The sequence below is a fragment of the Catharus ustulatus genome, chromosome 8 (assembly GCF_009819885.2).
Source record: "Catharus ustulatus isolate bCatUst1 chromosome 8, bCatUst1.pri.v2, whole genome shotgun sequence".
NCBI lineage: Eukaryota > Metazoa > Chordata > Aves > Passeriformes > Turdidae > Catharus > Catharus ustulatus.
The window spans coordinates 15,204,658-15,232,405 of NC_046228.1; the positions used below are offsets into that span (position 1 = coordinate 15,204,658).

General features: G+C 38.5%; 1 protein-coding gene across 1 annotated transcript in view; it reads right to left on the reverse strand.

Annotated features, from left to right (window-relative positions):
* DNTT (DNA nucleotidylexotransferase) overlaps window positions 1–27,748 on the reverse strand; it is an 88,098-nt gene that overhangs the window by 27,047 nt on the left and 33,303 nt on the right. Inside the window, exon 8 of the mRNA XM_033066289.1 lies at window positions 4,165–4,267. Coding sequence (XP_032922180.1) covers window positions 4,165–4,267 — 103 coding nt within the window. The remainder of the gene's footprint in view (window positions 1–4,164; window positions 4,268–27,748) is intronic.

Genomic DNA, 27,748 nt, shown 5'->3' on the forward strand with positions numbered 1-27,748 from the left:
GCATGCTGTCATTATTCAAAATTGTTGCTAGCTGGATTAATTCTGTTACAGCTATGTAGAATAACTTTATATCATCTGAAAAATATTGTAATCCAATATGTTTGTCTGAAATGTATGAGTTGTTGCTCTAAATTTTCTTCAGAGATAGTTTATAAAGTGAAACTGGATTTTTTTTTATCAGTGAAATTTCTATATCTAATCCAAAATAGGATGTAACATGTTAATTTGGAAAAATCTCAACCTAGATGAGACAGATGGAATTTTATAAAGTGGAAGAGCTAAAGGAACTGATGCCTGGGAGAAGTCAGACCTTTCAGGATAAGAAGTCATTAGAAAATGGCATCAAAGGTTTGATCCGCAATGCAAAACTCGGCAGCTGCTGCATAATCATAACCATGCCTTAGTCCCTTTTTCATCTTGAAGCTCCCTGTGTGTTGGAATGATCTATCTCTGAGCATGTCTGGAGTAGCCTGGCTTTGACAGGATGGACAATGGACAGATCAGCACTGGAATCCAAGAATGAAGGTGTTTACTTCTCTTTGCCATGAGCATTTGCACTGCTGAGCAAGATAAAGAGACAGACAGACAGACAGGGACTCACATACAGCTTACAATGCACCCCAGAAACATCACACATCTTAAGAAATGCCTCTATTGCCTGGATCTTCACTTTGAACACAGCAGGAAATGGAACACTTCTGCCTACCTTATACTGTAACCTCACAAGCAGGATAATCAGATTTAGCCCTACGCTCTCTAAAGGTATTTAAGCCGAGATCTCTCATCTTCAGGGCTCTCTCTAACCACCTTACAACAGTCTATTTTAGGTAAGAATTTCCTTGTCTGAATCAGAATGAAACAAAAAAATTCATAATGCATTGGGAAAAAAGCTGAGACAAAGGAGCTCTGCATCCTTATACACTCTTTCACCTGAAACAAAAGGTTCTTTCCTCTGGTTTCTTGATAATTTCTTAGAAACAGGTTTTGTTGCTGGCAAAATCCAGCTGTCACTTAATAATGAATGTGTGCCTTTCCTGTGAACCCTGTTTCCAAAAATCTGTTTCCAGCAAAATAAGAAGTATTACTTGCTCCTCTCCATCCTCTTTAATGGGACATCAAGAGGATGCCCCCTTCCCCTTCCTGATCACCTCACCAAGGGTGAATACTAGAGTTTGAATAAGACCAGTAATATATTAAAATAGGTAAGCACAGGCAGGCCTCTCCATTAGCCATTTTCTTAAAGCCAAAAGAAAAATGCAACACTATAACATGAATACAAAGGGAAAAACTGAAGCATGCAGGAGTGCCTGTAGTAAGAGTATCTCTTCCATTGTTGAAAGTATATATATATATATAATAGGAACAATGCTAAATATAGCTGCATAGTTTTCAGCAAAAAATGAAAGCAATTTTTCACAGTAAGTGAATGAAGCTACATCGACACAGATGGCTCAGCCTGTTTGCCATAGACTTTCAAGCTCTCACCCACAGAAGTAATTTCTTACTTTCTGAGGCTTTTTGGAACCATTAAGACCATAACCTGTGTACTGCTTCACAGCTTTTCCATTTTGCTACTCTGCTTTGAAGAGTTTGTGTTCTCTGTTCCTCAGCCTGTTTATCCCTGGTGATGCTGCATCAAAGAGCTTGATGGTGCTGATTTAGCCACTTCATTTTCAGTAGTCTTCAATGGAAGGATCTTGTAACACTAAACTTTTCACATAAGAAAGAGGCCCTTTAAACTATTTAAAGCTGTGGTTCATAATTTAGAAGTTAAGCATTGTGGAATCCTTCACTCAGAGCTGCCAAAAGGAAGTCAACATCATGACCTCCGTGAAGTATATCGATTAATTTGGGCTTAGAAGCAGAAGCACACAAGTGGCAAGCTGTGAAGCAGACTACTGCAAAAAAGTTTAAAAGTGTTTTATTTGGGGTTTTTTTTCTGTCCTCCCCTCTTACTTAGAAATCAAAGATAATAAAAAGGCAAGAGGTGTATAAATCTTCTCTTTCTTTTTTGCATTTTGATTTTGCTGGCAGTTTGTTTTTCAGTAGGGCCAGTAAAAGCCTGTATATTACAAATGCCACAGTAGAGAGGTAGTGTAACTAGCAGTACAAACCATGAAAAATCTGGAGGACAAACAGAACAGAGGAAATAATTTTCCATAGCTTTAAACTGCATCCAGCTTCTTTGAGCTTGGTTTCTATGGCCATTATGCTTCTGACATGTTCTTCATGCTGGGATTTCCAGAGGAATCCTAATCTTTTTATCAAACTCGTGGCCATCCTTGACCTCCCATACTTTGTCCACACTCCTTTCTGCCAAACAGCCCCCTTAACAAGAAAATCAGTAAGAACAATTCATTTTCAATTTCTTTCCTTTCAATTCCTTTTAATGAAAGCAGCTCAAAGTGAACTGAAAAACTTTAGTGCTTGTCTGACTTCTCAGATCACAACCATTTTTCTCAGTAATGTAAGTGGAAAAGAAGGAATGAAAGGCTGCACTCAGGGCAGGCTCTGGCCTTGGTCTGTTGTCACTTTTCCCTTCTGCTCTATTATAATGAACATGATTTTGGGAGGACCCATACATGGTTTCCTAGAGATTCAAGTGTGCATTAGAAGGGTAAAAGACACCTTCTAAGAAGAAAGGCAACTTTTCTCATAGTAAAGGGAATATAATAACCCTGAAAGAACCTATACATTAATAATAAAATTATAAAAATAGAGTATTTCCTCAGCACTCATTAATTGCCATGGCTTCATTACTTTTGAGTAGTCTAAATAGTACTTGCTATCAATCTACTCCAACACATGCAGCTTCCACAGAGTAATGAGAAAAATCTAAAAAATTAATAATAGTTTCTTAACACTTCAAAGACCAAAAAGCAACTGGAAGAAGAGAAATTCGGGTAATGTTGTATTTTACCAGGAAAAAAACGAGTTTGAGAGCCTTCCATTAAAGCCACCTGGAAGATTTTGACCACCTTGCAACAGACAACTTCACACAGTCACATAAGCTTTTGTGTAGTTGGATGTTTTGAATATTTCATGTGTTACCCATTAACATATAAGCCATTGTATGCTAATTAGAGCATGCAGCTCAAGAATCAATTCAAAAGCATTCTCTACAGCATGTCTGCACTGAAAGCTGCCTTGGCTTAGCAGTGAGGCACTTGATTCACCTCAGGGTGCTGGCCTTTTACTTGTTGAAACATGCTCCATTTCTCTGAACAGTGCTGGCAGTAAATGTGGAAAATTATCTCAGCTGGCTAGAAAAGTAGAAGAAAAACAAAAGTTTATTTGTCCCAACATACTATATCTTTCTGACCCAGGAATATTTTAGCTACCTGCACCTGTTATAACTGAGACCCTTCCAACTTGAAAACTGCTGGAAACTGAAGAGCTGAATAGAAAAAATAATATACAACACCAAAAAAACCACAACCAAAAAAATCACACAAAAACAAAAAACACACAAAACCAAAACACCAACCACAACAAAACAACCCAAAATCCATCCCTTAGATGAGCAATTCCTCTAAGAAATGACACAATTGTCTAGCAGCTTGGGTTGGAAGGGACCTTCCAAGATGTGTGGAGTCTTCCAAACACAGACATCATGGAAAACTATGTCAATTATTCAGTATTTCAATGGAAGCTGGGAAAATTGCTAATTAATGGACTGAAAGGAAGCCAGAATTCCACAGCTTTGGTGCCTAAGCTTTCAGACTTGCTCACCTCACACCATGAGGTCACCCAAACCCAATATACTTAACGCTGGATGTCTCTGGATCAGCTTTCCCAGGAAAACCTACTCCCACATCCAGAAGAAATTAAACAAAGAAACAATTTTTTGACATATAAAAACAATTTTCTCTGATACTCAAAACTCTGCCTAGGTTGATTTCTCACCTCTGACTAGCTGCATATTCTTGGGGTAAGATTTTACAGAACATTTGTGCACTTCTGATATAACCTTGAACTGTAGCGTTTGGGGCTAGAGGATGCACCTACATCATCATGGTTAGTAACCAAACAGAGCAATATCCTGCTCCAAAATATTGCAGAGCCATGTGTAAAAAGGAGTATGACATTCTTTTAGTCGTATATAGGCTTAATTCAGTGGAGTTAGAACACGTCTTTTTTGGCCAAGTGTTCTTTAGTTCATACCTGTTTTTTCCATAAGTCAGTGACTTTATGCAGAAGTTCATCATCTTCTCTTGGTCCTGGATTTGTGATCAAAAAATCTATGTCATGTCCAATATTCTTACCCCTAGAAGAAATAAATAACAAGGATATATAACAAAGAGTTAAGTTACTGTTGAATTTTGCTCTGTTTTCAGAGAGTAGTTTTGCTGCATTATAAAAAACTTTTGCAGAATAAAGTGATAGCAATGTTGCTTAAAAATAACCAAAATTGATTTTTTTTATTTCTATTATGAGGTCTGTTACTGTTCTTTATAAAATAATAATTACCATTTTTTTATCTATGTCCTCTGTTTTTCAACTAGATACTACAGATCCATTTTCAGATGTTAAATCTCTCCCTTTCTTCCCCTTAAGTCCCAGAAAGAAAGATTTTGGTCATCTTTGGATTTAAAAAAAAAAAAAAAAGCATACTCAATATACCATGTTACATAATATGAATCCAGTGCAGTAACAGCAAACTTGGCAAACTACCACAGATGAAAATATTCTTCTTTGCTTTTGATGGGCATTTTAATGTACAAAACTGTGACTATGAACATTTTTATTGTTTCTTTTAAAAGCAGATATAAATCCTCTAAGAATTCAGCTTGCCTTGCATTTACTTTTTGGAGGTGTTAAACTTAATCTGATTAAGACAAAGCTATCATTGAAAAACAGGCCAAAGCATGTTATTGAAATGTTTCTCTTCAGAATTATAAAATGTTTGAGAACTCATGAAAATGTATCTCATAGTGCAGTTCATCTGAGTATTGCAGAACCAATACAAGGTTTTAATTTTGGTCTCAGTACTACAACGGGAACTACATACACATTCACAGAGTTCAATCAGTCCAGCCAAAGGAGAAATGAGCAGAGGAGAAATTTCTGCAATGAGGATAATTGTCCTTTATGGAGTTGGTGGAGTAAGCACCCAAAATTTGGAGTAGTGACACTTAGGTGTAGCACATCCCCAAATGTTGTTCATGTGTTTATGGGAAAAGCCTGTTCTTGATAATGTTCACAAGGGCATGTGATGTTATAGCTCAGGAGGTTTTCAGTCAACACTGAGTCAAGCACTCAGAGAACTTGTGAACTGCTATTCAAGCAATGAAAATAAAACCGTGTAACCCAAAAGATCTTTTTTTTTTTTAATTTCATTAAATAATTTATTCTGCTAAAATAATGCCTAAAACTGAACCTGGTTTCTTAAACTTGGAAATTTGTAGGAACAGAACGGATAGGCAGACTTGTCAACTGCCATTTGTCTGACAGGAAATCATCTCACTGATGGATAGTTGAACAGCATTAGCACAAAGTTGTAAGGAGATGAAAGTCTGGGGTTTGCATTTGACAAGCAGTCTAACTCACTATAATGCAACTATTGTGCCGTGTCTGCAGCAAAGTCAAAATTGCTTAAACAGGTGGAAATGATTTCAAAAGAGGTTTCAAACAAAGCATCAGTCTAGGCTTCAAAACTGAACAGCAATTCAAACTCCAGAAGTTAGAAAATATTTAGTATTCCATGTAACACTTGTTATTTTGTAGGATGCCATTCATTATCTCTAAAATTACAATAATAATGCAAAGCTCTTATGTAGCACTTTTTACTAACATGTCTCAAAATATTTTTTCAAAGGGAAGGAATTTACTATTCCTATCTTACAGATGCAGAGTGGCATAAGAATATTTGCTTAAAATTGTTTTTTAAAGAAATCAAAGGAAGAAATTGGAAGTTGACGAAATTGGGAGCGGATTCCAAATGTTTCCTCAGCATGTACATATTTTAGGTTAACAACATCTACAAAATCCAGCATCAATCCAGCCATAAAATCACAGGAAATCCAAAGTGCTTCATTGGCCTTCTATTTCCCAAAATAGAGAGTATTTAATGAAATGTTCCCAGGGGGATTTTTTTTTTTTTTGGTGAGATTAGAGAGTTAAAAACTCATATTAGCACACAATATTAGTTATTGTCAGAGTCAAATTTCAGTTGGCTAATTCACAACAGATACATTTCTGACTGAAATTCTTAAGCTGTTACTGGGACGTTTAGTCCAATTGCCATTAGTACTCTCTACCAAACAATTTATTTCAGCCTAGAAAAATATATTATTTTCCTTAAAATAGAAAAACAAAGTAGTAAATTAAAAAGATGTATAACATACATTGCTCACAGCTTGTAAATCATGCAAAAAGGTGCAGTAAGGAATACATGGATTCAGATCATCAGTCTATTGAAGCTGAAGGTGGCAAATTATTTCAGCAGAATAGGGTTTTTCACATATACACATACTTGTGTGTGCATACATACAAACATACAATCATGGGTACTCAAAGTTACCTAAAGGGCCAAGTTATTTGTCATTCACTGGCTGTTAAATACAAAACACAGAATCAGAGCTTGGTACAGGGAGCAGGGTCTTAGTTCTCCTTACAGAACGGCATCCTAGTCAGCATGCTACACATTACTCCCTCTGGATCTACAAATCTCCCATTTAATATCTCAGGGTAGCCTGAGAAAAACCCAGCTGAGCTCCTGCTTTTAGCACATTAATGAAAGATGGGAGACACAGGTAATTGATTCTGGCACACCACAACTTATGTACGCTAATCACAAAGACTTTACATAACGTGAGAGTACTTCTTTTAAAATAAAAAGAGTTGCAATGACATTTTAGTAAAAATAATATACACCCTCTTAACATGTGTGAGAACTGCACTGTCTATTTTCTAGACCTCCTATGAGATGACAGTGATAATCTGTCTAGTTTCTACATTCTACCTGGGCACAAGCAGGATCTGGAAAATTATTTGCTTATACCAGGAATTGCTGAAGCTCGGATAAACCAGGAACATAGTTGTACCCCAGGAGCAAAGTAATCACAAACGGAGCTTTGAACATGAAAATATTCAAGTTTTGGATTTCCTATTCAGATCCACTTATATCTTTTTCTTCTCTTCAACTTTAAACCTAAATCTTTGCTGGGATGGAGCTATGAGAAAACCAGCACCTTATCGAATGGAAATTGCAGCTTACTTTTTGTTCTAATAATTTATTCAAACCTGAAGACAATAAGAGACAGTGCACTATTAATTAACTGTATTCAATTCTTGGCTGACTAAACTTGTATAAAGCTGGTAAATGTTTCTTAGCAGTCAATTAGGTACCTTTAAGGTTGTTGGAATTATCTTTCTTGCTGCTATTAAATTCCAAATCATCAAATATAACTATCATTACAAAAACTGAAATATATGAATGTACGGCAAAGGATAATTACATTGTCTTAATCTACAATGGCAACACCTGCATGATCAGCTATTTAATTTTGTATGAGTGCAGACTATTTTGAGGTACTGGAATAGTACATAATGGCTAAGCCACATCAATGACAATTTTGATTAAATTATTTATTATTATTTATTAAGAAAGATGGGCTGACATTTCCCTACTACTCACAAAACTTCAGTATTGGATGAGAACAATTACTTCTGACTTTAAAACCTTAAACACTATGCTACATTTGTCTTTGGGTTACTCCAGCTATTTGGTAATGGGTTCCTCTGATGTTTTGCTTACCAGACTATATTTTCCTTGTTTCAGAGATTTCACACTCCATTCAGAGTGAGATTGTAATAGTTTTTGCAAATCCTTCTCAATTTCTTACTTCATTTCTGTGTGAAAACAGCTTTCCAGTTAAGCAATTTACTTCAGAGCTGTCCTTGTCAGGTAAATAACAATTTTCCTGACTTTGGAATAAAAATGGAAAGATAACTAGGACTTTTGGACCAGGAATCCAATTTAGTACCATGCTTTCCAGAGCAGAGTAAAATACTGTTTCTTTACAGCTGCCCTACTGTGTAATTCAATTGATTCTCAAAACCATCTTAGGAAGGGAAGCTCAACATTCTCTTTGTGAAAGATGTCGCTTAACATTCAGAAGAAAATTATTTTCAATAGCTACTCTAAAAGACCATCAGAGATTACTGTGTCCCACTGGTTCTGCAGTATCAGAATCTGGACTGGAAACAAGCTGGACAACTGGCATTATTATCTCTCAAAAAACACAGATGGAAAATTTCCAAATAATTTTTTTAGTTACTTCTTGTTTTGGAGATTTTTGGTTTCGTTTCAAGGTTTTTTGTGTTGTAACTGTCCCAGCATAGCCATGTCTACATTTACTAAGCAAATACTATATATTCCTTAATCAGAGACAATTCTTGTTGGCATGATAGAATTTAAAGTGTTGAATGAACTCCCAATGTGTGTTAAATCCTTCAGTGTTTACACAAGCACTCTGAACCTTACATGAGAACATTGCCACAGATAATCAGAAACATTAATTGTTTCCACAAAATCAAGCATATATATCTAAGAACCTGGTAGACTAACAACTACCAGGTGCTTATTTACTATGTCTAATCACCTATAATAAATACCAAAGAAGCATAAATTTTGTGGGGTTCCTGGAATTCAGCAAATTCATTGCATATAATTAATTACATTATAAATCTTCAAATCCTACACTCATTTAACAGCAAAAAATATTAGCAAAATGAAGTGGGTGCAAATAATAGAGAACATAAACAGATCGGGAACAGGCATTTCAAACTTCTTTCTATGTGGCTGAAATTTTTATTCCTGTCAAAATTGTGGAAAAATAATAATTGTGGAGGAAGACATGAACCCTCAAACACTGGGTGTTGGTTTATATTCCAAGATAATCTGTTTGATGAAACTGGATTGCATTTACTAAAAACAGTATATTTATGATAATATTCACATGCTAATCAATATTTTAGCCATTACATTTGCAGCCTATACACTGAACAAGAAAAAGCCCATAACTCTGAAATATGTTATGAAGAGTGATGGCTATCAGGAAAGACAGTGAAAAAAACCAATCCATCAGGAATTGCTATCAGGAATACAGCAAATATTCACCATAAGACTGGAAAGATTTTTTTATTATCTCTTTCCTGAGCATTTTATTGTACAGCTGTGTTTTGATAGAGAAAACTAAGAAAATCAGTAAAAAGTAATCTCAGACCAGTACTATGTGGAGTGGGCCTTAGACAGCATGTGGACAGTCTGCACAGAATATCAGAGGATTTCACTCTCTCTTCCTTCCAGAGAGCTCAGATTAAAAGCTATCCAGCTGAAATTCATTTGTATAGCAACCTGAATCCTAGGTAAGATGCCAAAAGTTGATATTAAAAAAAAAATGACAAGCCCTTTATTTGTTGAAAGAAATACGGGAATTCATTATATGTTAAATTAAGCATCATCTCTGCATTCTTCTTTTGGGAAATGAAGGGAGGACAGCTTCTAGACAGACATCCCCAAGGGATCTGAAAATACGTGAGGATATTTGAAGATTTTCTTGAATATAGAGGAGAAATATGTGTCAACATCTAAGAAGAACAGATGCAATTGTTGAAGTGATGATTATGTGGCAATGGAAAAGGAATTAAATGTTGCAGAAGGTTGCACATAGCTGAAGCAATGAAAATACTGTGATATAGCACAATGATCTTTTGTTTGAGCAGTGAACACTTGAATACATAGCAGAATCACTTATTTTAGAAACAGCTAACAAAGAATTTGTAAGTACCATAAAATGCATGTTCCTAGTAGCCTTAGTGTGTGCACAGTGAAACAAGTAATTACAGCTCTAATGGAACATGCACACATATGTACACATAATGCAAACATTTCTTTCTGTCTGTTCTGATATCAGTGCCATATTTTTACTCTAGGGAGGTATCCTCTGTGCTGGGTCTCATGTAATTCCCACTGTAACAGCAGCATAGAATTATTGTTTGACATCAGTTGAGTTTGACCAAAAAGAAGTGGCACAGGAATTCTGTCTAATAACTGCAGTCCAGCTTAAATTGTATCTACAACCTATCTCCAACCAACGTGTGCCTTTCAGGAAAAGGAACAAACATTTATATTCCAAATCCCAGGTAGTCTGCATGCCTGTGGATTTGCTTATTAAGCATTCTTGGCCGCGATGTCAAAGAGGGGATATACAATTTCTTACAGCTAGATATTAAAATAATTCTGAGTTACTGTCAGTCAAACTGTGAAGAACTACATATTTTCTTCATATAAACCCCTTATAAAGAGAAAAAACATTCTTTAAGCTTGAAGTACTGGAGTGTGACAGTGCTACAACTATTACAGAGAAAGTAAAATCCTGGCTGTTCAACAGAAGAAGAATTCTACCAATTACAAAATAGTTGAAGAATAATTCTTGGCTCTGATACTACAGATTTTCACAAGTTTGTTACATAATGTCCCATCCTCAGATATAAATTACTAAGTTTTATTTATTCTGAGTTTTAATAAAGCAGAAATGCAGTGGTCTACAAAGTACACAAATAAGTACAATTCCCTGAATATTTTGCCTAAAGATAATTTACTGAATTCAGAATTTAATCACAAGTTGATTATCCCAGTACATTTTTTCCCCTGACGTTTTTTTAGATCTGAAATCTGGACCCAGAGTAAGTGGCTTTATTGACTCAGAAGGACATTAACCTTTGCTACTTATGCAATTAGTACACTGGCAGGAAATTAGCAGAGTCAGAACTGTGCAAGGGTTTCTGAAACACTGATTTCATGTTGAAGGAGTTTGTTAAATGGAAGAAGTTATTATGTTTGCAACATGGTTGTTTCATGTTCAACAGGAACTGGGTAACAGTTAAGAGAAGTTAGAAAGTTATTTTGTTTGTGACAGAAAGTGTTTTCAAAATTACAATAAATTGCTGTAACATTTATTTGAAGTTATTTCCTCAGAAACTCTTACATATTCTGACTAACAGAGGTTCTGACAAATTCTGTAGAGAGCATTACCAGCCTAAGCAGCAGCATTAACACTGAACCAGCCCATTGCTACCATAAATGACCAGCTAAGCCCTGTACACCACACATAAGCTGTTCATCAAATCACTTCCAGCTTTAGCTCAGGAGTTTTCCTTAATATTCAGGTCAGCTCCACATTTCCAAAACAACATTTAGATTCAACAATGTCAGTGCCATGGTGGTTCACATACATATAGAGTAGGCAGCAAGAAAATAAATGCTCACTGAAGTGCAAAAGCAGCTCAACCAAAGTTAACAATCCAAAAACACTGACAGAGAAAGCAGAGACAGCAGAATACAAAATGTAAGTGTTGGCAAGCCTGACTCGCACTGTGCAGTGACCACTTTGTCAGCCAAGGCAGAGGGGAACAGGGAATATTCAGTCAGAATAAACCAGGGGCTCTCAAACATGCCAAACTCTAGCACCAGCTTCATTTGTTCTCTGTGCTTGATCCCCACCTTAAACACGACAAAGACATAAGATCAATGAGGATGCCTAAAGCAAGATGCCATTTTACAGCTCGTCAGATCAGACAGAAGGCTCATCTTCATTATTTATCACATGAAGCCGTATTATGCTTCTTTAAGTTTGGAGTTTTAAGAGCCATAGATGACTCTGATTCCAGAATTAAAACTCAGGAAAGCCTTCTAGTGCAGGACAGGGTAGTAAGTAGGAAAACAAAGCTGCAGAGATTGCTGGCTTACTTTATGCAAAAACTAATGATAAGTACTACATGACAATTTTGAGCATGCTCATTAAAAAATAATAACCAAGAAGATTCCTCCCCATCTTAACAGTGCAAGTATCTATGGCAGTCATTTGTTACACCCCCTGATCCAGTGAATGCCAACACAGTCAGAACCTGCTTTTTAGAAATAAAGTAACATGCCTGAAGTAATGAGGAAAACAATAAACCAAGATCTGATCAGGGCTCTGTAGAAGGTAAATATGGGTTGGGCTTCTTGAGAAAATTTCTGTTCTCCTGGTTGTTATATTTGTATTAGATTCTAATTGCCTTTAAAAGTAGTTTGACACTAGTGGTTCCCAGTCAGTGTCAAAATTAATTCCCTTTTCTTTCTAATGCTACATAGGTGGTTAGGTACAAAAAAAACCACCTGTGGAGATGAAAAGTGCCAGTGTGGGAAGATACTTGTGCTAACACTTTATAGCTGAGTTCAAGGCCCAGCCTTTCAGTCACCCTACTGCACTTGTTTTGCACCATCTGATAAAAACTATGAGTTGAATATTTCCAGAAATCTCAATCCAAACTGGCTGAGAGTTTTTATTATATATCAAAGGAAATTCTGGAATTCCTGCCCCCTGGGGGCTAATTCTTCCCTGATTGTTCATTACAGAGCTCTTCTGGGGTATAATTAATATCTGTAAGATGGTTTAATAGGATGCTGAATAATGTCTAAAATAGCAATAATCTAATTAAATCAACTGAAATAAATTTTGCCACTAGCAAAGACAATTAAAATTAAAACTGAAATAATGATACATTTAACTGAAAAGATACCATACAGTTATGAGAACTACCCTGATTCATTTCGAAGGAATTTGTGGGTAAAAAAAATTGCTGTCATAGCTTTGTCTGCAGAATTACTTTTCCCACTAATTTAAGAATATAATTATTTTGGTTACACTGTCTCTGGAATAAAAATATAGTGAAAACTGAGAACTGTTCCCCTGGGCAGCTATAAATCAGGCTTCTACAAAGGTTTGAATTGCCAAAGGTAGCATATAGCAGCTTCTTCACCCAGCCAAGTAATTCAACACAAACCCAGCTGAACTATGTGAGTATTTGGCAAAGATTCACAGGTATCTCGTCTGGAAGAAGTGCTTGAGGGTGGACACTTCATTAAAATGCTATTTTTCTTGCCCAGTGTAACAGTAATTCTAATTCACTTGAGGCAGAACCCATTTTCCATGGCTGTGGAATATATTTATTTTATTCTTGAAGTTAATCCAACTCTGCAATGAAGCAGCATTGGGTTTCTAATCCTTTCCCTTTAGGATCACAAACCTTACTAGACAGCATAAGGGAATACAGCTTTGACACAGGATACACAAAACAAGCAATTTTGGTTTCTCATTTATTCAGCAGGTTAATGCTGTTATTGTGCATCAGTAGCTTCTGCTCAAGAAATCTTTTAGGGAAAGACTTAACAATGCAGAGAATTAATTACTTAAAAGATCTTCTTGTGTCAAATCAGGAGAAAGGAGCATTACCTGCTGCAGCAGAAGGGACCACATCACTGATTATTTCTACAAGTTTTGCTCTGAGGGTAAAAATCACTGAAGTGAAGAGAACCAGTGAAAAACCTGTGCAATAGCACTTAAATTTACTTGAAACATAATTTCACCTTCAGTGACTACACTGCCTCAAAAAAAAGATGGCAATGCATGGCACTCACCTCGTCTCATTAAATGCACTTTCAAAGACCAAAGTTTGTCATGCTATGCTTGACTATATCTTTTATGACCCAAAAGAAACTCAGACATTTCTCAGAGTACAAGACACTCAAGTACTCCTTTTCATGTCATAATGATAAGTTTTGCTTTAACAGATATTTAAAGCAAAAAAAGGAAAAGCTCAGAAAACAGTTATTCAACTGAGGAACTTAAATGACCAGTGTAGCTAAACTTAGAGCTGTTCACTGACCTTAGAAATCTTTCTTAGATTATTTGCATTTAAATTATTCGCATTTAAATTATTCATTTATTTGATTATTTATTTTTAGTTTAATTGTATTACTTATTTAAATTATTTAATGTGTTAAACATATTCTAGGTAAAACCCTGGAAATATTTCCCTGCCCTGTGAAAACAATGAATGGTGAATGGTGTGTTTATATATTGCCTTCTATGGACCTTTTTCCAAATTGTTGTTTCAAAGCATATTTGGTTTAAAATAAGACTGTGTAAGGATTCTCTTATACACTAGCATCTACAAAAACCACAGCTATGGAACAACATGAAAACTTGAATAGAATTCAACATTTGAAGAACTGATTTTAAAAAATGATCACAAACAAAAATATTAAAACCAAAGTGAGTCACCTATTTTTGTATGCATTAACTTGAGGATGGCCACCTGTTATTCACATGCTGAAACTACTTCTCTCCAACCTCAACTTCAGATTTGTTAAAATCAGAAAAGTAATTTCTGTGAAAAAGTTGAAAATGGTATTTCAACCAAATTTATTGTACACTATTAAAACAGTTCATAAAGCTGTCTTCCACCAGTCTGGTTCCTACTAAGACAATAAAATAGGATAATGGCCAATGCAATACTTGTTATTTAGAAAGTATGGTTCTCTCTAGGGGCTGCAATAGTTGCACAGCCTGGATGCTGCTGCTGTCCTCTGGCTTTCACGGGATGGCTCAGGTTGGAAGGGACCCCAATGGGTCACCTGGTCCAACCTCACCCTCAAGCAGGGTCAGCCCAGACCACTCTGCTCAGAATCACATCCAGATGGTTCTTGAATATTTCCTGTGAGAGAGACTCCACAGCTTCTCTGGGCACAGTCACTCACACAAGTAAGAAATTCTTCCTTTATGGGAAGAACATTTTTGTCTTCCTTCCATGACATTGATGCCTGAACGCGGCTGTCACCAATTATACCCTGATGCTGAATATTTATCAATTTTGGCTTGCACACAAGATGACTTTTTGTTGCTAACCGCTTTACCCTCTCTGAATCCTCTATTTGGAGTAAATTCACTATTCCACCAAGCAAAACAAAACTATGCTTAAGCTTTGAATCACTGCAAGTGCTGTCTCAATTTCATATAAATAGCACAAGTGTACCTGGAAGCTGTCCATGTAATTTCAAGCTTTAAAGCTTATGAAATGCACCATACCAATCTGTCACATTTTTATTTAAAATCATGAAATACATTGCTGAAGTTTTGCTTTTGCTGTCTTGGCAAATCCTTTAAATTATACTTAATTTCAATCAAGCATTTCAAATTACATCATAGAAACTTCCTGTTTAAATGGATTTTGCCCAGTGCCAATCAATGACAAAACAAAATCACTTCAACACTGTTTGAAAAAATATATACACTCCAATAAGTATTGATGCAGATTTTGGATCTCATATATTCAGCTGAAATGTGAAGTATGCAAATGAATGTAGTCTTAAAACATCTACCTAGTTTTGCATGTGTGAACTCTTCTGTCAGCACATTCTATGGAAACAAGCTTCCTCACTCTTAAGAAACAGCCTGTAAAGACAGTGGTACAGCATCCTTAGTTGCTAATAATTTTACAGATTTTAATTGTTCTGAAACCTGCAGGAAAAAAGAACATATTTCAACATATAGTAAGTACTGAGGAATCAGACTTGACTGGAGAGAAGATACATTTTTATTATTTATAAGAGGAGGCATCTCAGTCTAGACCTGGTCAGACATCCTGAAGTATCTAGTTTCTTTTGGCCTAATTAAATGCCTTAAAAACAACTTTAGAATTATGCAAACTGGGAGACAAGGAAATACAACTGCTGTTACTACCTCCAGTTTTGAAGAATACAACTAAGAGATCAGTGTACTCAGATGCTCCATATTTTGGTGAATAATCAGAATATTATGTACTTTAGGGGAAAAAAAACCCAAAAACACACACAAACAAATACAAACCAACCAAACAAAACCAACAACAAAACCAACCAAACTAAATAAACAAAACAACAGCAATAGCAACAATCACTAAGAATGTAAAGGAACGTAAAGAAAATTACCTCTACCTCTGTCCAAGAATAAATTAATATGAGAGGATGAAAGAGAAGGTTAAGGTTCTTAGGACTTCTGTCTTTGGAGGCAATTGGTGACTGGCACTTTCCAGGACAGACTCCCACAAAGTGGGAGAGCACTGGACCGTTCCAGATCTGGATTATCCATTTTGAGTAGCTATTGCTTTGTTTCAAGACCAGTTCAGGTACACTGTCCACATTCTGCTGGTGTTCTACCAGAGAAGAAATTTGGCCAGAGCTGACTATAGATTATATATGTACTCCAGGTACCTAAAGGCAGGATGGAATGCTTGCAATGCATTCTAGACTTAAAAGTCAGAAAGTTTCCCAGTTTTTTGCTTCCATCTCAGCTGGTGCATAAGCTGCTCAGGTGTCATGTTTCAAAAAGCATTAGTTGCAAACCAAAACCTCTGCTAAATGAGAAATATGTTGCTAGAACAATAACCTAGTGATCTTTTCAACATCAATAATAATGCAGCAGAAAAATCAGAAAGGCCAGCTGCATTCAAATTATCTACTGAAATAAGTAAACAAAACTCTGCGTTATTAATTATGAAAGGTGTATATTTAAAAATGCTTTCATTAAACTATTTGTCACACCTTTTTTTTTTGCAACCAGTAAAAAATTATTTTACAACTAAGGCGGTTTCCGTTTACTAGCTAAGATATTTTTTTTGTCCAAGACAAAATTGCTTGGTTCAGAACTATATTTTAGTTACTCAGAATCTCATAAATATATATAAGTTTATATTTAAGATAGAGTATTTAATTTTAAAAAAGAAGGCAAAAGTTATTTTTCTATACTGATACTTTAGCAACATCATCAGCTTTATAGCAACAATTTGTCCTGAAGCTTTCTGGCAGTAGATTGAAAACGTGAATTCAAACCCCATCCATTTTAATTCTCTTTAGCTAATTCTCTTGGGTGTTTCAAAAGGCTTATTCCTTTAACATTTCCCTCTGTCACAAAAACTTTCATCACAAAGTACTTTTTCATGCATGTCTACTTTGGCATTTCTAAAAATCAAAACGTTCCCTTTAAACAATTTAAAAGACAATATTAATGTTCATGCGAGGAAGGAAATCTGCATTTTCAGAATGCCTGAATGTTATTAAATGTTCAGCCTGGGTTTCACTTACTTGGCAGTGATGGGACAATCCGCAGAATCAACCTACCATAAAAATAAAGGTTTCTATTTGCTTCCTGCTCAGCTGTACTGGAAGCTACATAAACATGACAGTTTTTCTATTAAAATTCCTTGAACTGAGAAATAGATTGCTTGCATCCACAGTGGGGGGGAAAAAAAAGACAACCAGAAATAAGACATCTCTCAGAAATTCTAACATGAAATAGGATTAACACTTCTGCTTGAGTTGATAGTATAATGGTCAAGGAGTGCAGGTAATTGTTCAATCATTTGGATTAGTTACAAAGACATAGGAAGCCAAATTTTGAAATCTAGCATTTTGGGACAATATGTGTAATTATACTTTAGTTGTGATTACTTTAAGGTATTCCATCAAAGGAGATATAACACATTTAAACATTTGTGTAGTTGCCAGCAGAAAGCTGCAACATGGTGCGTTTGAGTCTAGCCTTTCTACCAAGTTTTAGTCAAGTACTTATGAAAAAATATGCACAATTTTAACTTCGAGCACATGTACTATCTGATTAGATTTAAGAAAATTGCTCACTCACTTAAATTTTTAGAGTGAGCTATGAAATTTTTCCAGGATTGAGATGACAAGCAGATTTTCAATAACTGCACTTGCAGTAGTAGTTACCCCTACAGGAAGTAAGGTAATTAGGGAATTTTGCAGAAGCATAATGCAGAGAAAATGAGATTGTTCCCTTCCAATAACTAATTCGGATTGCGTAATCTACTAATTTTGTCTAAGGGAAGAGAATTTTATCCCTAATTTATGGGATATACTTAGAACACTAGATTTTTGCGGAGAAGAAACAAAAGTTCAAAACTTGTCTACTTGGTTTACATCAGTGGTTTGCCGAGATAGCTCTGCGGTGTGAATGTTCACTGTTTGCCAGCATCTCCCGGAGCTGAAATAGTTACAACCTTTGGGCCAAAATAGGTTATTCCATTTGAGAAAATAATTTAAACTATGCTATCAAAGGAACACTGCATCTCCACAGAGAAAGGCTGCCAATATATTCTACAAGTATAGGCATACCAGAAAAGCCTTTTAAAGTGTGGACAAGCCTGTCATTAAATCTAACTTCTAACTTGAGTAAATCCCTCCATTGTGAAATCTTGTTCTCCTCCTTTACAAAATTCCCTTGCTCTGCTTCAAGATGTGATTCTCCATCAGCCTAAGGGGCTCATTAAGTTGACTTAGTCAATTTACAGTAGTTTCACGAATACAAGCCGCACGGATTATAAGCCGCACCCCCGGTGCCTCGACAATGTTGCTGTCTTTGTCAATAGATAAGCCGCACCCCGAATATTAGCCGCACTTTCGTTCGTCGCGAGAATCCGTGCGCAGCTTTCACAAATTGGCCAATTAGTAAGAGGATCGCGGCATAGCGGGCTTTACTGGCTCGGGGCGGGGCCAGGCAGGCTCGGCCCGCTCATGGTTGCCGACGGGGCCGGGTGGCCCAGCTCAGCGCCACGGCTCGGCGGGGCTGGCCGGGTGGTGCTGCCGCCGCCGCCGGGCTCGCTGGCCCCCCTCTCCCGTCAGCACCGCCCCGCTGCCGCGTTCGCTCGCCCGGCTGGCAGGGCTGCCGCCGCCGGGCTCGCCGTCCGCCCCGCTGCCGCTTTCGCTCGCCCCGCGCCGCGCCTCGCGAGCGCCGCGCCCGCCCCGCGCCGCGCCCGCCCCGCGGCGCTTTCGCGGCTCGCGGTTCGCGGCTCGCGGCGGCGCTTTCGCGGTTCGCGGCTCGCGGTTCGCGGCTCGCGGCTCGCGGTTCGCGGCGGCGCTTTTCGCGGCTCGCGGTTCGCGGCTCGCGGTTCGCGGCTCGCGGCTCGCGGTTCGCGGCGGCGCTTTCGCGGCTCGCGGTTCGCGGCTCGCGGTTCGCGGCGGCGCTTTCGCGGTTCGCGGTTCGCGGCTCGCGGCTCGCGGCTCGCGGTTCGCGGCTCGCGGCGGCGCTCTCGCGGTTCGCGGTTCGCGGCTCGCGGCTCGCGGTTCGCGGCGGCGCTTTCGCGGCTCGCGGCTCGCGGTTCGCGGCTCGCGGTTTGCGGCGGCGCTCTCGCGGCTCGCGGCTCGCGGCTCGCGGCGGCGCTCTCGCGGTTCGCGGCTCGCGGTTCGCGGCGGCGCTTTCGCGGCTCGCGGCTCGCGGTTCGCGGCGGCGCTTTCGCGGCTCGCGGCTCGCGGCTCGCGGTTCGCGGCGGCGCTTTCGCGGCTCGCGGTTCGCGGCTCGCGGTTCGCGGCGGCGCTTTCGCGGCTCGCGGTTCGCGGCTCGCGGTTCGCGGCTCGCGGTTCGCGGCTCGCGGTTCGCGGCTCGCGGTTCGCGGCGGCGCTCTCGCGGCTCGCGGCTCGCGGCTCGCGGCGGCGCTCTCGCGGTTCGCGGCTCGCGGCTCGCGGTTCGCGGCGGCGCTTTCGCGGCTCGCGGCTCGCGGTTCGCGGTTCGCGGCTCGCGGCGGCGCTTTCGCGAGCGCCGCTTTCGCTCGCCCCGCCGGCAGGGCTGCCGCCGCCGCCACCAGGCTCGCCGGCCGCCCCCTCCCGTCTGCACCGCCGCCGCGTTTGCTCGCCCTGGCCGGCACTGCAGGCCCCCGCACCGCCGGGCTCCCCCACGCTGCTGGCCCCGATTATGCTGGGCTTCCCCCGCTGCCAGGCAGCCCCACCCGCCGGCCTTCCTGCTTCTGCCATGCTCCCCTGCACTGCTAGCCCCAGTTCTCCCGGGCTCCCCCGCCCTGCTGGCTCAGGCTCTGCCGCCCTCCCTGCCCCGCCCTGCTGGCTCAGGCTCAGCCGCCCGCCCCCCACACTGCTGGCCCCGCCTCTGCCAGGCTTTCCCACCTCAGCCGGGGCCGGCCGGGCTCCAGCTTGGCTTGGGGCTGCCGCGGGCTCTCACTTCCGTGTTGGCAGCTTTTAGAATTTTGTTAATAGATTAGCCGCCCCGGAATATTAGCCGCACTTCCGGGTTTCCACCAAAATTTTGGTCAAATTGGTGCGGCTTGTATTCGTGAAATTACTGTAATTCTAGGCTGAAAACTTCTCTGGTTATTACTAACCAACTTCCATAATTCCCAAACCATGGCAAGGAAATACTCTGTTTGAGAATGTAGCTTCTTAGAGCTCTCTCTGTGCCCTTCATCCTAATCCAGATATTGTAAAGCCCTAGCCATATGTGTTCAGAGACTCTTTCAAAGAACAAGTCATGTCATATTTCTTCTATTATTCTTGTTCTGACTTCTTTCTGAAAACAATCCTGACTTTGTCAATCTGAACAGTTTTGTCACCTCAGGTAATGAGATATTTCAAGGTCTCTTCAATATAGGTACATATTTTAATATTCAGATGAAATGTGAAGATGCACTCCCTGGGTCACCATTACTTGCCAGTTCAATTTTTCGAACAATCAATTGAAAATGACCCCTTATTTTGTCACGATTCAAGTGAAATCAATGTCCAAGCTCCCACCGATCTTTCAGGATGGATGGGTCGTTCACATTTCATTTATGAGATAAGAATGGTGAGGGTAAAATCTACATTGGCTAAGTGTAGGTGCAGCATCATTGATTGTAGTGATACAAATGCATATTATAACAACATCAAGACATTTCATAAACAGCAATTAAATAAGGATATTATATCCAATATGTAACATCTCCACTGGATATCATATCCAATGATGATATTAGCACCAAGGTAAACAAATTAGGTGCAACTGGACACATTAACCATTGCAACAGGACCAAATAATCAGGTGTGTTCCTTGTGTTTATCCACTAGACCTATGTCTAGATATGCCAAGATAAAAGGAAAATATTCTGCCATCTTAGATCAAAAAGATAAAACATGCAAGGTTAAAATTACTCTAGAATGTACAAATTACTTTATGAACTAGCATGAGTTTATAAGCACATATATGAGAAGAAGCAATCCGCAAAGCTTCAATGGGTTTGGGTGTTTTGTTCTCCAAGATAGCCCCCAGTGGTATGAAAGAACAGCTATCACAGCAAATTATTATAACCAAGTCTATCATATCAGGTTTTGATGCTATTTAATGCTGATTTTCCATTCTTCAAAAAGATTGCCTGAAACATTTTCATCCACCTCTCCCACAGTACAGCAACAATCCATAATAAATTCCACCACTTCCAAACTAACTGAAAGCAACTTAAAGGACTATTTCTGACTATATCTTTTCATTCATGCCTTTCATACATGATTTATTGCAAACCTTTCTAGTCTTTTCCTTGTTATCTGACAAGTAGAAAATATCCTGTCTGACTCATATTGGAACAAAAAAAATTTAACCAGCAGCTACCTCCTTGTTATCATGTCACCACACCACTAGCAAGATCACATCACACTCAATTAAAATGTGGCTACTCTTGCTCTCAGGGATCTGCAAAATTTATCCCCTAGTTGCAAGGTCACCAATGTTTGCAGCTTTTCTCATGATTATCTGACAGGAAAACATCATTCTTAGCTTGTGTTGTCAACCATCTTTACAGCAACTAACCAGTCTACAATAAAATTTGACTCCTGCTAAAGAGTCTATCAGCAATAAGTAAACTCTGCTATAAATGTCCTTTTTTCAAGCCATGTTCCTGGGAATAAAACCATGGAAAAAATATCAAAGTACAATATGTACTGTACAGTAATTTCACGACTATAAGGTGCACCCTTTTGACTAAAATTTTGGTCCGAACCCAGAAGTGCACCTTATAGTCCAGTGCGCCTTGTATAACGTACAAAGTTGCGAAATTTGCAAACCCGGAGGTGCGAGCTGCGAGCTGAGTTGGGAACCACGGGAGCTGCGGCCGCCGGGCAGGGGGACACCGGGACGGAGCACGGCTGCCGAGCGGGGGGATACGGCGCAGTCGCTGGCCAGGGAGAAGCGGCGTTGCCGCTGACCACGGGAAAGGGGCGAGAAGCGGTGAGAAGCGCTGCCGCCGTCGGCTGGGGGGAAGCCGGGACGCAGCGCAGCCGCGCGGTAGGAGCCGTGAGCCGTGCCAGCCGGTGCAGGGTGGGGCGGGAATGCCGGGGCCCGTTGCCCAGGGAGGGCGCCTGGGGCTGCGTTTAAAGGTTACACCGATCTTTGAAAAATGTTTGCAAATTCAGCACCTGCCAGTAATTCATTACTTTGTTGTGCGTCGCGCGGTTCCTCGCTGCAAAAAAAAAGTGCGCCTTATAGTCCGGTGTGCCTTATACAATCTACAAAGTTGCTAAAGTTGCCGACTCCCGGGGGGTGCTCCTTATAGGCCGGTGCGCCTTATGGTCGTGAAATTACTGTAATTAAAACTGTTGATCTCTTGACTCTTAACATCAGGCATTTCATCCTGTCTCTGAGTCACCAGGCATCTGAGCCTGAAAAACCTCTTTTGCACATGGTGAACCACATAACACTATTGTTTGTTGTAGTTCACTAAGAGAATGCAAAATTTTCAGAACTTCATCTCCAACACAGATGCCCTGAGACACTCTGGAGTAAAGCACATTAATAGTAGGAAATATACTCAAAAACACTGAGGCATCAGAAACTTCTCAAAGAACATACATCCAAGAAAGACTGCACACAAAACAAAATATATTAAATCATTTCTATTTCTGTCCTGAAATAGAACTGCAGTTCAGAGGTAAGAGATGCTTAAGTACCATTGTCTGAAACAAAACAAGAAATAGACACTTGTGTCCTGGTGCACCTAGATAGGGCTAACAGAAAGCTGGTTAAGCATTATTAGCCTTATTCTGTCTGTCTTAGCACATTAATTAAGTCTCTTAATCATAGCCAAGCCCTATCCTTAGCCTATTAATGCTACCTTACTGTGGACTTTACTGCTGGGAACTTAGTCTAAGACTGCTGCCAGAGTTTTGTTTCAATTACCCTTTATGCAGAGTTCTGATTTGATTTTGCTTTGGAAAGAATACCACTTCTGCCTGTCTCTTAGTGTTACAAAGACAATTGTTTTGTCTTTCTTTATTCCATTCCCACCTTGAGTGGCCTTGATTTTGTAAGGCATCCTCTTCTTAGCAGGTGAACCCCAATGGAACTATTTTATAGATAACATGTAAGGAAAAGAACTATCTATCAAACTAGGCATCTCCATCTCATCAAAGCCATGTATGCTTTGATTTGACCTCTTGTGCTTCACGTTTCTCTTTTATCTTATTACTTTATCTGAAATCTCCTCTGTCTTTTTTTAATCTTGCTACTTATTCTTTTCCTGAGTATATTCCACTGTCTTAATAGTCCTCGTTGTAACTAATGCTCTATAACTTTTAGATTTTTTTACTTGCCACTTTTATTAGTATCATGAATATATTTTACTTTATAGCTGTTTACTTGTGAGACAAGTCGTAAGATACTTGACACTCATCCATATAAGGAAAATATTTTTCAAGTAGCATATTTTAAATATTATCTTTGAACATACTTCTTGGCCTAAGTCTCAAAATTGATCCATTTAAATTCTCTGGCATTTCAGAAATCAATGCGTGGTATTAGTTGAATTCATGTCAAATGCCTATAAGAGACTCTCCAATTATTGTGACTCTTCAGAGTAGTACTTCAAAAATATTATGCTTTCCCATAATATCCATGTGAAAGAAAAAAACACACACATTTTTTAAAAACCCTCACTAATGACTTGAAACATTTGGTTTTGCTACTAATTCTGAGTGATGATTACAGTTGATTGTTTCTTCTCTCTTTAATCACTCCATCTATTATTCACAGTGAGGATTTAGTAGAGCTGGTCAAGAAAATGAGAAAAAACAAAAGGATTTAGATGGACAGTTGAAAATAAATGAGATAGAAATGTTCTAATACAAGTTGTCAATTCAATTTGTTGTCTAAAACCTCAATCAAAATATTTCAGTGATCTTGCAAAGGCATTGTGATGCTTCACAGAGGTTTCTCTGCCTCTGACTACCAGATGCATATACCCTTGTCTTTAAAAGAAATGACACCACATCAGTATGAAATTTCTATGGCTGAGGCTAATAATGAAAGAGAAATTCTGACTGGAAAATTCATTTTGCTAAAGAAAAAAAAAACATTTGAATTATAGACTTTACCAGGAAAAGAATTACATTTCTGCACAGTTCTTCATTTTCAGAGAAAGTAAACAATACTCATAAATATTTTGGTAGATATATTACAAGAAACCCTAAACATAAATGTATGATTCACTTCATTCACTAATTTAGTTTCTGGACACAGAGCTGTTCTATAATACCACTGGTATGTTTTGGTCTGCAATACCTCTTCCCAAACAGCAATATACAAATTCTCCTATTCCCCAGAACTAAAAAGAAAAAAACAAAATCAACAAACCAAACATCACTGAAAAGCCACTAAGTAAAATTCCAAAAAGAATAAATCAAAACCTCACAGAATATAGACTTTCATATGCATAATGAAGCATATAATAAAACTTAGTGGAAATTACTTATTCATATTCACCCTTTATCATATTTCCTATGTACTTATGTCTTATGCACTTCAAATTCATTGCAGCACATATAACATGACTCTGCTAGAGAATAGTCCTCTGGTTACCATCATTGACCTTGCATGAGTTTTTAGAATAAAGAATTGCTTGTCCTTCTTTCTACACAGTGTGAAGATGAAGCTCTTTCAGTCTGTGAATACATCTCTGGACATGTATATGTTAGGTACCAATTATTTGTACAGCTCACTTTTTAATCATAAGAGCTTTTATTCCCCCATGACATACCATACTAACCTCTTCCCAAACTACCAGAACATTCAAAGAGCAACAGCTCAATCCTTATGCAGGAAGCAGGTTTTCCAGCTTATTAAATTATACTGATATATCAATTTCAGTACATGCTCTGTATCATGCAACCTGTCTCCCTGCCTCAGCCCAGATCACACATTACTGTAACACCTGAGGCGGTCAGACTTGATGTGGCTTTCTTTTCTGAATGATGTGGTGTCCTATGCAGACTGTCTCAGCACCAGTGCCTGTGTTGTGTACACAGACCTTTTATGAATTTATTTAACATATCCTTTATGCTCACTGAAAATTATGTACTTGTATATTGGAAGAATTGTGTCCAAGGAAGGGCAAAGCATTTCCCCTTCCAAAACACCAGAGGAGTGTTTTGAAGTCATACCAGAACTTAGTAATTTACATGTTTAATTTCCATAATGCAAATAGTAACCACTACTGCATATGTTAATTGTTCTAAAATTATAAATGAATATTTTTCAGTTAACCTAGCATAATAAAAACCACAGCAATTTTTATTGCTAACCTTTTTTAATGGGAATGGTCAGTAGAATATGCATTATTAAGTACATTTAATTGATATAGTGGGACTATAAACAATTGTATCATACCCCTTTTATAACTTTTCAAAACATTGGTAAATCTTGTGCAAATAATGCAAAATCCATTTTTACATTTTTGGAATCCTGATGGTATATTATCTTAAGGAATGGCAGTGCAGAAGCCACTGCAGTTTGGAGCTGGGAGTGCTGTAACTCGTACTGACAGCTGTCACTGCTCCTTTCCACTTAGGTGGGTCTAATGAGCCCGCCGTCAGGAGAGATTGCTATTTGTTTCAGAGCTGGGACTTCACTTCAGGAGAAAGCAAGTTAGCTGCTAGTTATAATCTGACACCCACACAAGCTCCCAAAATGGCAAAACAGAACTCAGCGCTGAAATCCACTCTAGCTAATGACAACACCATCCTCTTGCATTTCAATAAGCAGAGCCACAGGAGAGGATACATCCACAGCCCAAATCAGCCAGCCCAGCTTTCTGTACATCAGATGCCCAGATGGCTTTTGCTGTATCCCATGCTGAGAAGTAAACCCAGAAGCCCCTTTCTCCATGCCTGCCCTCGCACACAGAGAAAGTTTTATCACAGTGAGTCGTCTCTGTTACATAGTGAAGGTTTTGAGACACTGTCATCCAAAAATGAGAACAAACATCAAACAGAATTATGGAAACATCAAACATGCTTTTGAACAAACTATGGTAGATTTCTAACAATTTCTATTACTTTTTGTGTAAGTAAAAGCACACCATGTTGTAAACACTAAATCCATGAAAAGATTAAATTAAAACATTTTACATTAGTACAGAATGAAAGAATTTAAAAAACATTGGACATCTACTGTTTAGGTATTAGATTATTTGTAAGATCTCAGAATAAATTTGAGGGGAATGTGCATTGTTAACTGACTATTCTTCACACCATTTCATAAAATGCTTTTAATGTGTAACTTCTTGTCAAATAATTTTCATCACTTCTCAGTCATGCACTTTTCTTAAGACTTAAATAGATCTTTTGAGTTCCTCTTCCTTAATTTCCATTCACTGACAAAACAAAGATGTGAATTTTTTTGTCTCATCTCTGCACATTATCACTAGCATTACACAAAAAAAGGTTCTTTTTTTGACATTGCTTCTCTATAAATGGATTAAATGAGCTGTGAATATCAGCATTTAACCAATAAAAAGAGATCTTTATTTATTTAGAATGTATCAGATCTGCTTCATCTAAAAGTCTAATTGAAAAGGCTATTCAGGTCGGCTGTGATATTAGAAGACAACTGAATCACATTTAATGCTGCTTAAAGGATGTGAATGGGCTGAAAGAAAAATTAAACCATGGCCATTAAAATTTAATTTGACTTAGTGAAGCCATTAACATTTTGGTTTTATGCAGTAGCAAGCATTCTAAAAATATTTCCATATAATTTAGAAACCTAGAAGTGCCAAATGGCTGACCCTTACATAGCAAAAATGATTGAAAGTGACCTTACAGGGCAAATCAGGGAAAAAAAGCATAAGGATAAAAATTGTTCGAATACCATTATTAGTTGTCATTCTGTTCTTCCTTCAGATATAAAGTGTCTTCTATTCTAGTAATTGCTCACTTTGTTTTTCATTTAACATTCAATTCATTTCGATATCAAATGAACATGACATGAAGATGTGGAAAGAAATAACCTATTTTTAAGACAATGCCCTGTCTTACTTCTAGTAGTACACCTGCAGTATGCTGCTTTGTCACCACAAGTTTGCCTTTGCAGTTTGAAAATGCCACTCCAATATTCCTTATACATGGTAATGACAAATATTTTAATAGCACAAAGCAGTCCATCAATGCAGTGACTAAAAATTTTCATCAAAGGAAAATTTTGTCTAGATTAAAATGATAACAAATCTGATCATGTATCATAACTAAAATTTCAGACCGACTATGTGACAAGGAAATAGAAACCCCTAGTTTTGGTTTTCAGTCTCATTTTTTTCCAATTAAGTTTAAAAAAAATAAGAAAACACCAATACAAGATACTTCAACAGTCCCAAAATAATACAATCTGAGATTTCATTATTTGTATTGCTCTGGCTTACTTACTAGCAGTCACCATCAGACTTGATAGGAAACAGGAAACACTACACACTGTAAGGGTTCAAGCAAATGCACTCCAGAAGGTATAGAATGATCACAGAAACTGTAAGACCAAGCCAGGGAGTTTCCTGGTTCTACAGAGTGTAAAACTTCTGGCTTTGCAGCAATCAGCCACCTCCATCCCACTTGAACTAGTTTTAGAGATAAGACAGGCACATGGTTAAACAGTATCCTTCTAATGAGTTAAAACATCTGTGAAAGTAAGGAAGGGTCAAGTAATGTAGGGCATGTAAAAAACATTGAATCAAGTTTTTGAAAGACTTTTAAAGTATATGCTCTGCTGAGGACTCAATTTTATTAAGTTCATGGGTTCTTACAAAGTTCTTCCTGTCTATGACTCCCAAATACCTTATTCATCAG